General features: G+C 38.6%; 1 protein-coding gene across 1 annotated transcript in view; it reads right to left on the bottom strand.

Annotated features, from left to right (window-relative positions):
* LOC144979723 (uncharacterized) overlaps positions 1-12,485 on the bottom strand; it is a 122,812-nt gene that overhangs the window by 55,316 nt on the left and 55,011 nt on the right. Inside the window, exons 25-27 of the mRNA XM_078926677.1 lie at positions 11,916-11,983; positions 5,877-6,068; positions 2,588-2,761 (exon numbers count right to left, since the gene is read on the bottom strand). Of these exons, the coding sequence (XP_078782803.1) occupies positions 2,588-2,761; positions 5,877-6,068; positions 11,916-11,983 (434 nt within the window). The remainder of the gene's footprint in view (positions 1-2,587; positions 2,762-5,876; positions 6,069-11,915; positions 11,984-12,485) is intronic.

Below are 12,485 nucleotides of genomic sequence, written 5' to 3'. Positions count from 1 at the left end.
AATAATAATCTTAATAATATACAATAATACTGCAATTCATTAATAATAATTAATAATTAATAATAACTAAAATTGAACAATATTTAATCATAATATATTATTATATCTATTTAATTATATATCAATATCTATATTCGTAATTTTAATAATATATTATAATAATAATAATAATAATAATAATAATAATAATAATAATAATAATAATAATAATAATAATAATAATAATAATAATAACAATGGTGCATGATCTGCTTAACATCTTGTTTAATTTAAACCAAAATAAATGCCTATGTTGCTGCGTGGTCTCTCATAGCTGCCCTTGCCCTTTCAGAAGTATTCATTCTTTGAATTGGGTCGTTCCAGATTTGCTACCTGCAATATCATTTTCAGGGAATTCTTCCTGTGGCCTCCTCCGAGATTAAGCCAAATCTTATTTTAAGGTATGGTCCTGGTGTTATCGTGTCATGTCAATGCACAGTTTGCCCATCTAAAAGTTTTCTAAAAAGAAGCCTAGTTCAATAATCTTTCCAAATGGTACACTCACATCAGAAGTGTCGTTAAAGCGTGTGAAATTGGACGCAATCCTTTTTTCCTAGCTCCCTCACTGTTTTCTCATTATCAATGGAAATCCCAACATCTATTGCTGGAAGCCAACTCAGCCCTTTTGTGACTTAGATTTTTTCTTGTGTAAATTTGAGTTTCTGTTTTGTCGTTGACTTTGTTATCATTTATTGTCTTTTTCTTATTTGTATTGAGCTTAGTTCTGATGCTATTTGAGTGCGTCTGTTTCTTGGTGTGTAGAACCTGCCATGTTGTGTCATATGTTCTGTAGGATGTGCATTCGTTTTTATTTTGTGATGTTACTAGCTTGTATTAAAATGCGTTTCTGTTTTAATCTTCCATGTATGAGAGGGGGATGTCCTACAGATTTTACAACTGACAACACCTTCAATTGACTGGTTATAGAGCGTCCTTTTTATCAGTTTGGTTGTAAGTTTTTTCCCCATTTGATTAGGGCGCACTGTGCGACTTATTCAGTATGTTGTTAATGGTTGTCCTTTTCTTTATCATTGGCGATGTTGTGCTATCTGCTGTTTGTTTTCAGTTAGTGTCGATGTAAGAAGGCTGTCCCTGAAGAAGTTAAATAAGGCCGTAGCTCCGAAATCTGGTCAGTAGATTCAATGAAACTTATACAGCAGATTTACATACTATAATGTGTCTACTGCTCTACGTAATTGTCATGCTGATCGATGCATTTTCCCCACCCACCGCAACAGGAAGGCAAACAAACCCTCCCTAAAAAATTGACGTCATGACTCAACATCTGATTTCAGGTCATTGCCGTCCACGGATCGTTTTCCATCCAAGTGGCGCTTCGATATCCTAACAGATGAAAGTCGGATCGTGCCAGATCAGAGATATGAGGAGGATATGGTAAAAATTCCCATCCATGAGTTTTAAGCCAGTTTTATGTGATGTTTGCGTATGTGATGTTGCGTTGTCATGATGGAAAACAACGCCTTCGCTTAGCCACCACTGCCTCTTTTGCCACACAGCCTTCCTCAACTTGTCCAATGTTTCGCAATATCTCGCTGCATTTATTGTCCGATCACGTTTTGAAAATACCAACCAAAAGAACATACTTAGCATCCCAGAACACAGTGGTCTATTTTTTCTGCATGAGACCATCTATCAGCTGCTTTGGAATCCATCGGGCTGACACCTTTCTAAATTGCAAATGTTCGGTAATTCTATAAACAGCGGATTTGGAAATTCCAATTCAAAAGGATTGATCTTGACCTTTAAGTATACTGTCCTCCCGAACCATGCTGAATGTTCTCTTGTGAATGGGAAGACAATGACCTTGTGCGTGGCTTATCCTGCATGGCAGATCGACCTTGTTGAAGTTCTTTAAACTAGAAAGTTACCGTACCTGTTTCTAGCTTATAACATTTTCCCCATAAACGATTACGAAATCTGAATGAATTTCTTAAGGATGTCTTTCTTGATCGCTCAGAAATCGTATGACCGCACAAATGTTTTCTAAAAAAATTGCTTCGCAATTGTTTCCTTTGTTACAGTGAAAAAATTCCCTCCCAATCAAACGAGGAAACAGCATAGCTGACGGGAGCTACTCCAATAAAATATATTTTAAGTTCAAGACTAGGAAATACAAAACGGTTCTAGATCTATCTATTTTTTCTAGCGTACACGTTTATAAAATCAGAAAAAAACTTGCAACAAATTGCCTAAAACTGCAGATTTTGCATCAACAATCTAAATCAAAGATTTTTCTGCGTTTTTGACGTCGCAATGAGGCCGCAAGAAATGCAAAAACTGCCATGCTAGTTTAAAGTGAATATGGTTAGAATTTGATTATTAATCAGTTATGGATTCTTTATTCATTCATCACAAAAGGGCAAATCAATCTAAATAAAATGTTATAATTTAAACACTTAAGTCAATTAACAGCATCTATTTCATCCAAACATGACACTGGATTGATATTAAAATGGTATCTTAACATGAAAGATGGTGGTATCAGCACTGTGTGCTGCTTAAGCACCAATTAATTAAGTAGTCTTACACAGATTTTTTGATTCCATTCAAAGGTCGATCTATCCAAGTAGGCACATCTACTTTCTATCAAACTTATCTCAATTCCTTCAACCTCAAACCTTCCTGCTGTCTGATTATTCCAAATGTCTTCTATCTTTAAAAGGAAAATGTATCCAGATCCTGGATATTTGAACAAGTATGACTGGATGGAATAAAAACAAATGAATTAAACAAGATTTAATGCAATATAATGTTTCATAGATTTGTTTTTAAATTATAAATGTGACCCATCTCCTTGATCTGGTTTTATGATGGGATGAAACAGTTGTCAGAAATTATGAATTTAGGTTTAATAAGACCAGAAAAACGCCAAACAATATTTTAAAAATTGAATGGTCTATATTCATTTGCTGAAATAATGTATATAAACTTAATCCCAAGTTGTAGGATCTGAATTCGGTTGCTGAAATTATGTAATGATGTATATAGACAACCCTAAGTTGTAAGATCTAAATTCATTTGATGACATAATGTCAATACACTTAACCCTAAGTTGTAGGATCTAAATTCATTTGATGACATAATGTCTATACACTTAAACCCAAGCTGCAGTAAATTAATTAATTTGCTGAAATAATGTATATAGATATAGACAACCCCAAGTTGTAGGCTCTGACTCCAGTTGCCCAAGTTAAAGAACTTCAGTTGCTGAAGTAATAAAGTATATAGACTTAACCCCAAGTTAAAGGATCTAAATTCAGTTGCTGAACTTATAATAAAGTATATATACTTAACCCAATTGTGTAGCATCTGAATTCAGTTGGTGAAGCAAAGCAAAACAAATTTAACCCAAGTATCCTACCATTGACTCCTAACATGATATCAGTTGGAAGTAGTGTGTCATATATTATGAGAAATGTGAAAATCAACCCTGTGATTCGTAGGTTATCTTACAGAATGTGATGATTTGTGTGCCCAATATTTCTTTGTCGTTGTTGTTGTTGAACACATGTACACATTTGTGTAAACAGTGTACCATAACTCTTTTACTGTCAATGAACGACGACAACAAATCCTACATAGTTCGTTTACACATGAAGTATGACACTCAAATGTGTAAGCCATTTTCATACTAAATTGTCAGTAACCTATTAATCAGTGACAAATTTTAACCTTACCCGTGAGACGAAATAAAATGAGAAAATATCAGTCTTCGAAACATTGTACATTTTTTAAATAGTCAAAAATTTGAAATTTTGATGGCATATTTTTAAAGTACTGAAGCACTTACTCACAAAATATTAAAGAGATTGTAAGATATTTACTTTAAAAACATAATTAAAACTTCAAACTCAGGTTGCACCGTGCATTTTAACAATAAATATAAACGTTTCCACAATAATACATATATAATACAAAAATACATATATCCATCAGAACGATACAACAGACAGTAACATGATTTATCTCCAACATGTGATTTTTTCCCACATAAGTGTATACTTGACAAAGGAATGATGGTGAGAACGTATGCAATTAATGCAAATCGTACTCAGTCACGGCTACCGCTCACCCAGTCAGCTTGACCCAACCGACCAAACGTTACCTGTGCGCAGTGACTCATAACCACTCAGCTAAGATTCAGGGTTTGTGGCCAAATATTATGCAACCGTGTCTCATATAGACCAGCTAACCTTGGGAATCCCTAAAGGACCATTATAAGTCCTTTATTTTTTATTGTTTACATTACAATCTTCATGTTGGTTTAATATCCAAAGTTTGTCTATTTGCAGATGGCACTGCACTCTGTAAGCACACCCGTTCAATTGAATATAGTATCCATACTAAAAAAATTGAATTGGCAAAACTAGAAGCATGGGAGAAAACATGGCTTATGAGCTTCAATGTGAGCTATATTAACGTTCTGTCAATGTAAAACAAAAACAAAACAAAAAAGAGTAAAAACACATGGAAACTCTAAGTACTACCTTTATGGCCAAACATTAGATAAAAGTCAAATCTTCTAGATATCTTGGGAGTAGATTTTACCAGTAACCTCAAATGGAAATAACATATCTCAAATATAACATCAAAGCCAAACAAACCTAGTGCGTTCTAAACACAAAACATGGATAGCTGCCCCATTAAAACTCAAATCCCCACCTACAAAATTATAGTAAGGAAAATCCTGGAATATACAAGCATGGTATGGGGGCATTTACACCAAAACTGATATCAACAGGATCGAAATGCTACCAAATAGTGCTGCAATGAGACTAAGGAATACTTTCATTACAATACACACTATCAGAAAGCTAATGTCTGGAAAAAATGCAAAATCATCGCAAAAAAAAAAAACAACAAAACAACAAGATACAGTATCATGTACTTTCCAAGAAATTAATATAGACAACACCATTATAAAACTGCCTAATTACATAAACCAGAAAACAGACTAACAAGAGGACAAGACAACAAATTATCAATTCCATCATCAAGAACAAACACCCGCCTTCACCCTCTCTTTCATGGAATGAGCTCCCCCAAGAATTGGTAGAAACTAAAAACAATAAAATTTACAAATATCTTAGAAACGTTAGACAATTTCTAATTAATGAAATGATCACAGTGTGTATTTGAAATGTATGTTTATGTTTTTTGAAATTCATAAATGTGACTTGTAGTTTGGATCCTCTATTTAAAAGGATAACACAACGACCAGGCGGAAGAAGAAGAAGAAGAAGAAGAAGAAGAAGAAGAAGAAGAAGAAGAAGAAGAAGAAGAAGAAGAAGAAGAAGAAGAAGAAGAAGAAGAAGAAGAAGGGACTTTGAAATTGTTTCTTGCGGGGTTTATTCGTGAGTGACTGTTGAAAATGAAAATCCTCTGCAGGCATCAAAGGGCACGCATAGGTCATCAAAAGATGTTTATATGATTGACATGGTCACGTAAGAAACAAACTCATTATCTAATCTACTCGTACCACAAATAATCTAAACATGATGCATAATGTCACCAATGACATAGTGATTTTAAAAAAATGCCTTTTCCGCCACGACATCATAAGAAGATATCGTCGCCTAGGCATTCCACGAAGGAATATAGATAACCCATCAAACAATATGTCTGATGTCAACAGGAATCACCCATGTTGTCCAAGTGAGCAAATTGGGGGTTAATAATCTTGCTCAAGGAAAAAAACGAAAGTCCCCCCCCCCCTAGTGATTAAAAGTCTAAATTTTTAATGTAAAAAATGAAGTAAAAATGAATTGACTATAAGAAGTTTAAAAAAATGGACTTATACACGTTACACTCATTACCTTGGTTACTGGTTCCACGTGGAAGATAAAGTCTTTACTTGTGTCTAGAATCTTTTGATTTTTGAGAGGATCAATTTTCAGTATTTCTCTAGCCTTGTATATCAGGTATACATTCAGGGAAAATTTAACACCATTCAATTGCTTGGGAAACGTGTAACTCAATGTCCTCGTTACAGTATTATCGAAATTAATCTATGGGAATAAAATAAAAAAATTGAAAAAATGCACGAAAGCAGAATTTTTTAAAACATTGCCTAAGATAGATTTAAATTATAAAAATGGATAATAATACAAAATTAAGAAATTAAACGATTGTAGAAGTGCCATGAAAACATTGAAAAAAAAGGTGCCGTAATTAGAATTGAACCCGGGACCTTCCGCAAGGTTGTGAAAGGGACGCTCTGCAAGCAGTTGTCCAATTCAGCCCTCGACAGGCTTTAGAAATATCGTGGTGTTCTTGGAACATGAATTTTCTATGAAAATGCAAGTAGACAGCCTCTGTAAAACTCCTACAAATAATCTTAAGAAAATATCCATCATTAGAGATTTCCTTATTAAAGATGCAACAATAAAACTCGTCACAACTCATGTTTTTATCACGTCTAGACTATTGCAATGGTCTTTTATCTCACATAAGCGCCTGCAGGTCATACAGAATGGTAGCAGCTTCTTATGGTTCACACTATTATGTTATGACGATCGACCCAATCAGCAAAGTCCGGTCCGCATTCGTGCACCGTCGCGAACCCGCCTGGTAGCATCGTCACAACACACCTTTCGACTAGATGCTCTGCCGTTTCGGGTTCTTGTCCACAGCGTGGACATAAAGGACAGGAAGTTAGACCCCACTGATGTAACGCACCGGCCGTTAGGCAGCTCCTCGACCGAAGCCGATTCGCAGCTACCCAGTGTCTCCTCTTACTGGTATCAAAGCCTGGCAACTTCTCACCAAGCTTAGAGGAGTGTAGGTCCCCGCCCCCACGAGGGATTGAATTCGTCCAAACCGACTTCCATCTCGTATGTGCAGCTCTGTCCGTAGTCAGGGATTCTGCGTACAAGGGTTGCCGGGACTTATTTCGGCTCGAAACGGGGGCACCGTTCATTATGCGCATGAGAGGGGTATCCCCATTCCCTCTCTCTTTGATCTTACTCAGCCAGTTTCCCGTAATGGTCTCTCTCCGGACATCGGGGGGCTGGATCGCTGCCATTACCGGGCCCCATTCTCTAGGGGTTGTTGCTAGCGTTCCCGACACTATGTGCATCGACTTGCGAAGTTTTACATCCACCTTCTCAACGTTTCTGCTTCTACCCCACACTGGAGCGCAATACTCCGCGGTGGAATAGCATAGTGCCAGGGCGGATGTTCTCAGGAGCGCTTGGCTAGCGCCCCAAGTCGATCCCGCCAGCTTCCTCAGAAGACTATTCCGCTTCTCTATCTTCCGGGCAACCCCTTCGAGATGAGCCCGATAGGTAAGGCTGCGATCCAACGTCACCCCTAAATATTTTGGACGCGGCTCATATGGGAGTGGCTGGTCCCCGACTAGGACATTCAGTTTACGGGTGTGCCAACCACTGCATAAGTGAAATGCAGTGGCCACGGTTTTTGAAGTGTTCATCTTCAGGTACCACTTGTCAAAGTAGGATTTGAGTCTGGTGACGTCCTCGCTGAGTACGCTCTCGAGACGGGTCCACACTTTACTCTGAGTAACGAGTGCCCAGTCGTCTGCGTATCCCAGCCTCAGGGAGGAAGTGTTCGGCATATCGCTAATGTAGACGTTAAACAACATTGGCGCAAGTACCGACCCCTGAGGGACCCCATTCTTCAATTTCCTTACTTTGCTCGTGACGTCTCCCAGCGCGACGTGGAATTGCCTTTCCCCTAAGATCGAAGAGAACAACTTCAAGGTCTTTTTGCACCTTATGATTTTTGCAAGTTTGAGCATTAACCCATCGCACCAGACCGTATCGTACGCCGCTGATAGGTCTATAAACACAGCACCTGTTTGCTGTTTTCTCTCGAACCCGTGCTCAATATGCTCTGTAAGGGCAATGACCTGCTCCGTGGTGCACCTCCCTTCCCTGAAGCCTGCCTGCTCTGGTGGCAGGGCAGCGTCTAGGACCGGCCCCCATCGGTTTAATAGAACACGCTCCAACAATTTGTAAAGACAGCTCAGCAGCGATATGGGTCTGTAACTGTCTGCCTCCTTCGCCGGCTTCCCTGGCTTCAGGATGGCAACTATCTTCGCGTGCTTCCACACTTGTGGAAGCTTTCCTTTTGCAAGGACGTCCGACATTGCCTCTGCTAGCCAGGCCCGTGCCCTGGGGCCCAGATGCGTCACCATATCGGGATATACACCATCTATCCCTGCTGCTTTGCCGTTCTTTACTTCGCTAATGGCTGCACCCACTTCTCGGGGACTGAACGGGGCCGTCCAGTCCGACTCCTCCGCAGGTAGCGAGTCCAAAATCGTTCGGTACGCCTTGCGGACACCGCGCTCAAAAGCCTGATTAGGGACCCGCTTACTACGGTTCTTAATATTCTTGGCAATTGTGTCTGCCTCGCATTCCGGTGCAGCCTTCGCGAAATTCCGATCTGGGTCCAATTTCTTTATCAAACGCCAAGCGTGGCGGCTGGAGTGTGTAAAGTCGAGACTTTCCACGGTCTCCTGCCACCGTTGCTTCCTTCCCTCTGCCAGAGACTGAAGTAGTCTATCGGCTGTGTCCTGAGACTGGGTCTGCTGGTACTCTCGGTACAGCTCTTCCGACTCTGCTGTCCAGCAAGGGGTGTAGAATTTCCGCTTGCCCCGTGGAATAGAGCGTTGAGCGCTCTTAACCAGTAGCCTACTAAATCTGGTTATATTCTTGGACTTGGGAGGAATGGCAGGGCAGACCTGCTCGATATAGGAACTGAATTCCTCCCAGTCAGCCTTCCTGAAATTCCATCTGCAAAGTGGGAGAGACTGCACCCTCGGTATTGTCACCCCAGCTGTGACAAGAACCGGCCTGTGCTGGCTATGCGGAAAGTCCCCGAGGACTGTCCGCTTCACCTGCAGCGGTTCACCGTTCGCGCTTTTCGTTACGAGGGTGAGGTCTGGAGTGTACTCCTTCTTATGGCGGGTACCCCGGAAGGTACCCTTGGCTGTAGGATCGTACACTAGGTGTAGATCATTACAGTCCATCCATGAGCGGAGTTGTCTTCCTGCCTCGTTGCAGTCTCGGTAGCCCCATTCGTGATGGTGGCTATTAAAGTCTCCCAGACAGATGGAAGGATGGCTGACCACCGGTACCGGTGGTGTAGTCCAAGTCGCTCTAGGTGGTTTGTAAATATTATGCAAACACAGTCCACCTACTTCCACGGAAATTCGGTTCACCCCATTGCTGTCCGTTACGCTCTCAATGACCCTTACCTTCGATGGCTCTTTAGCGTAAACGCTAACCCCTCCTTTGAGCCTCGAAGTGTCCTCGCGTTGGACCACCGTATAGCCTGGGATCTGGAATCGGGAAGATTGCGCGCCTGAATAAAGGTGGGTCTCCTGTAAAAGGAGGATATCAACGCAATGAACGGCCAATAGCTTTGATAAAAGCTCATTTTTTGCCATACTCTGGCTCTCGACGTTCAGGGACAATATACGCGTCAGTTCGCCATCCCCGCCGTCGCATTTTCCAATCGGCAGGCCGCGAATCGATTGATGCATGGGACGTTCGCTTTTTTCTCGGACGTGCCGACGACCCGGGCGACACGAACGCGGTATTATTTGGCTAGGCGGCAGACCGCTTCGCCATTGACGGGACTGTTTGGGACTCGACATAAGGACAATAGTGTGGCGCCCGGGATAGGGCTGCTATTCGGGCACCGGGTTTGGATCAAATTTAGTCACACACCGGGGCGAGCAGCTCATGTGGCTCGTTGGCTCGATACCCGGGATGGTCTCGTGACGGTCGACCGGGATTTACACCTTTGCCCTCCCGTGTGCCTCAAGCCCCCTCACCAACTGCAAGGTAAAGATCCACGAGGGGGTACAGAATAGTGAATCTAAATTTGTGACAAGACAAAATAGGATGGTACACTCCCTGCCTATTCGGTATGAGCTGTACTAGCGGCCTGTCAAGGAAATAATTGTTTTAAAGATTGCTCTGTTTTGATTTAAAAGCCTAAATGTGGAAGCACCTGACTACATTAAAAACATGCTAGAAATATATGTACCAAATAGGAATTTATGATCCTTCACCGACAAAACTAGGCTTACTCTTAGAAATAATTATAATTATAAATTTTATGGCGGCCCCTTCTGTGGAATGACCTGCCCAGAAGAATAAGAGAAGCAAATTGTATTGAGAGTTTTAAATCATTGTTAAAGCACTACCTTTTTACTTTTTACCGTTACATTTTCATGATATTGATACGATATTACATACACTGCTGCTATTGATATTATTGTGGTAAAAGTTTTATATATGTAAATTTTGTAAATTTATTTTTAACGTGCACTGAGCCTCACACAGTGATGAAAATGTGTAATATAAATGGTATGCATGCATGTATGTATGTATGTATGTATGTATGTATGTATGTATGTATGTAGGTAGGTAGGTAGGTAGGTAGGTAGGTATGTATGTATGTATGTATGTATGTATGTATGTATGTATGTATGTATGTATGTATGTATGTATGTATGTATGTATGTAGGTATATATGTAGGTATGTATGTACGTACGTTCGTATGTATGTATGTATGTATGTATGTATGTATGTAGGTAGGTAGGTAGGTAGGTAGGTAGGTAGGTAAGTAGGTAGGTAGGTAGGTAGGTAGGTAGGTAGGTAGGTAGGTATTATTATTATTATTATTATTATTATTATTATAATTATTATTATTATTATTACTATTATTATTATTATTATTATTATTATTATTATTATTATCAAACTCATTTGCACTCAAAAAAGTGGTTTCAAGCATTTTGTCTAGCTTTAGTCAGTCCTCTCCCACAACTACTTGAGGGAACTGAATGAGGAGAATATCATAAATTTATGAAAAAATATGCATAATAAATAATGACAAAAAGTTGTTTGTCGAAGCATTTTAACGTTTCATAATAAAATTTTAAAAAATATACATTTGGAAAAAGGCCTAGAAAAACTAAATATTTTTTATCCAGCCACAAGATAAAAAGCATAATTGCCATTATTAGACCTACATTTTCCGTATGATCAGAAAATATTTTGCTATATAAGTTAGAACATTTTTTTGCCAACTCTGTTTGGCTGTACTGTATATCAGCAAAGCTTTGTTCGTATTTTCCTCTTTGAATGCAAATTGTGTGCCTTCTGGTCGCACTGCAGCATGGATGCGTTGTAAAATATTACAATACAGCTGGACCACGGGTGGTCAGCAAATTGTGATTTATTGCGGTCTGGTTAATCTGACTTTAGGTTGTATCACACCTTCAAAGTTATTTTCTTAACATTGCTTGATGAAATAACATCCTCCATTTCAATTAGAAACTTTGATATAAATAACAATGTGAAATTGAATGTAAGCTCCAATCTAATATATGAAAACAGATAAAATGGACGAGCAGCAACATTTACATTAGAAACTTTGTTACATCTTATTCAAAAAAATTTACATAACCACGGATTAGGTGTATCAATATCAGGTTAGAGTTGTATTGTTATTCTTGTGAAACTAATGCAAAAATTGAGTATTTGCATCCTTACTCATACGGAATCATCTATCACATTTATGCCTTCTCATCATCATCATCATCATCATCATCATCATCATCATCATCAACATCATCATCATCATCAACATCATCATCATCATAATCTTCTTCTTATCGTCATCATCTTATTCTTATCATCGCTTTTATTACCATTATCATTATTATTATTATTATTATTATTATTATTATTATTATTATTATTATTATTATTATTATTATTATTATTATTATTATATTCGTATTATCATTATCATTATTAAAAGAAACAAAAAATAATGGATATATATCAATCGCAAATGATTTACTACAAACCATGACAAGGCTACAGTCTGACTGGAATTTCCCTTTCTCAACATTGTATCCCATTTTTAGATGCCTACCTGAAATAATGATATTGAAACTTGACCGACTGCTTCAAAGTGGAATTATATCAGTGGTGTATTAGATGCTTAAATAGATTTCATAATAAAAAATATGAAGTTTGGGTAAAGTTTATATTCTTATTGAAGACATTGTGCAAACTTGCTTGAAATGACAAGAACTAAAATCTCAAATTTCAGCTTATTTCAAATTTCAAATCACTTTCTAGCACCTGTTTTTAAAAGACAGGGGACAAATTGTAGTCTTTCAAAGCCAGAAATTGTGTTAAGTTATGCTCGTCTTTGTAACTTCAAACAGTCACTAGCAATTGCTTTCTAACATTTTATTAGGATGCTACGCTAACAAAGTACTTTCCACATTATTTCACAGACCCAGCTATCCAATTACTGCTGAGCTGATTCTCCTGCACAAAACATATCTTATCTACACTTCTAGTATGTGGACTTCCAAATTTTATCATCCCTTTTATGAGATCAGGTCTAGGTGGCTGAACTTTAAAAA

The sequence above is a fragment of the Berghia stephanieae genome, chromosome 9, assembly GCF_034508935.2.
Source record: "Berghia stephanieae isolate SIO BIC M18660-M18661 chromosome 9, UCSD_Bste_1.3, whole genome shotgun sequence".
Taxonomy (NCBI): domain Eukaryota; kingdom Metazoa; phylum Mollusca; class Gastropoda; order Nudibranchia; family Aeolidiidae; genus Berghia; species Berghia stephanieae.
Note: the sequence above shows the minus strand (reverse complement) of the source record. Positions and strands in the feature narration are given on the sequence as shown.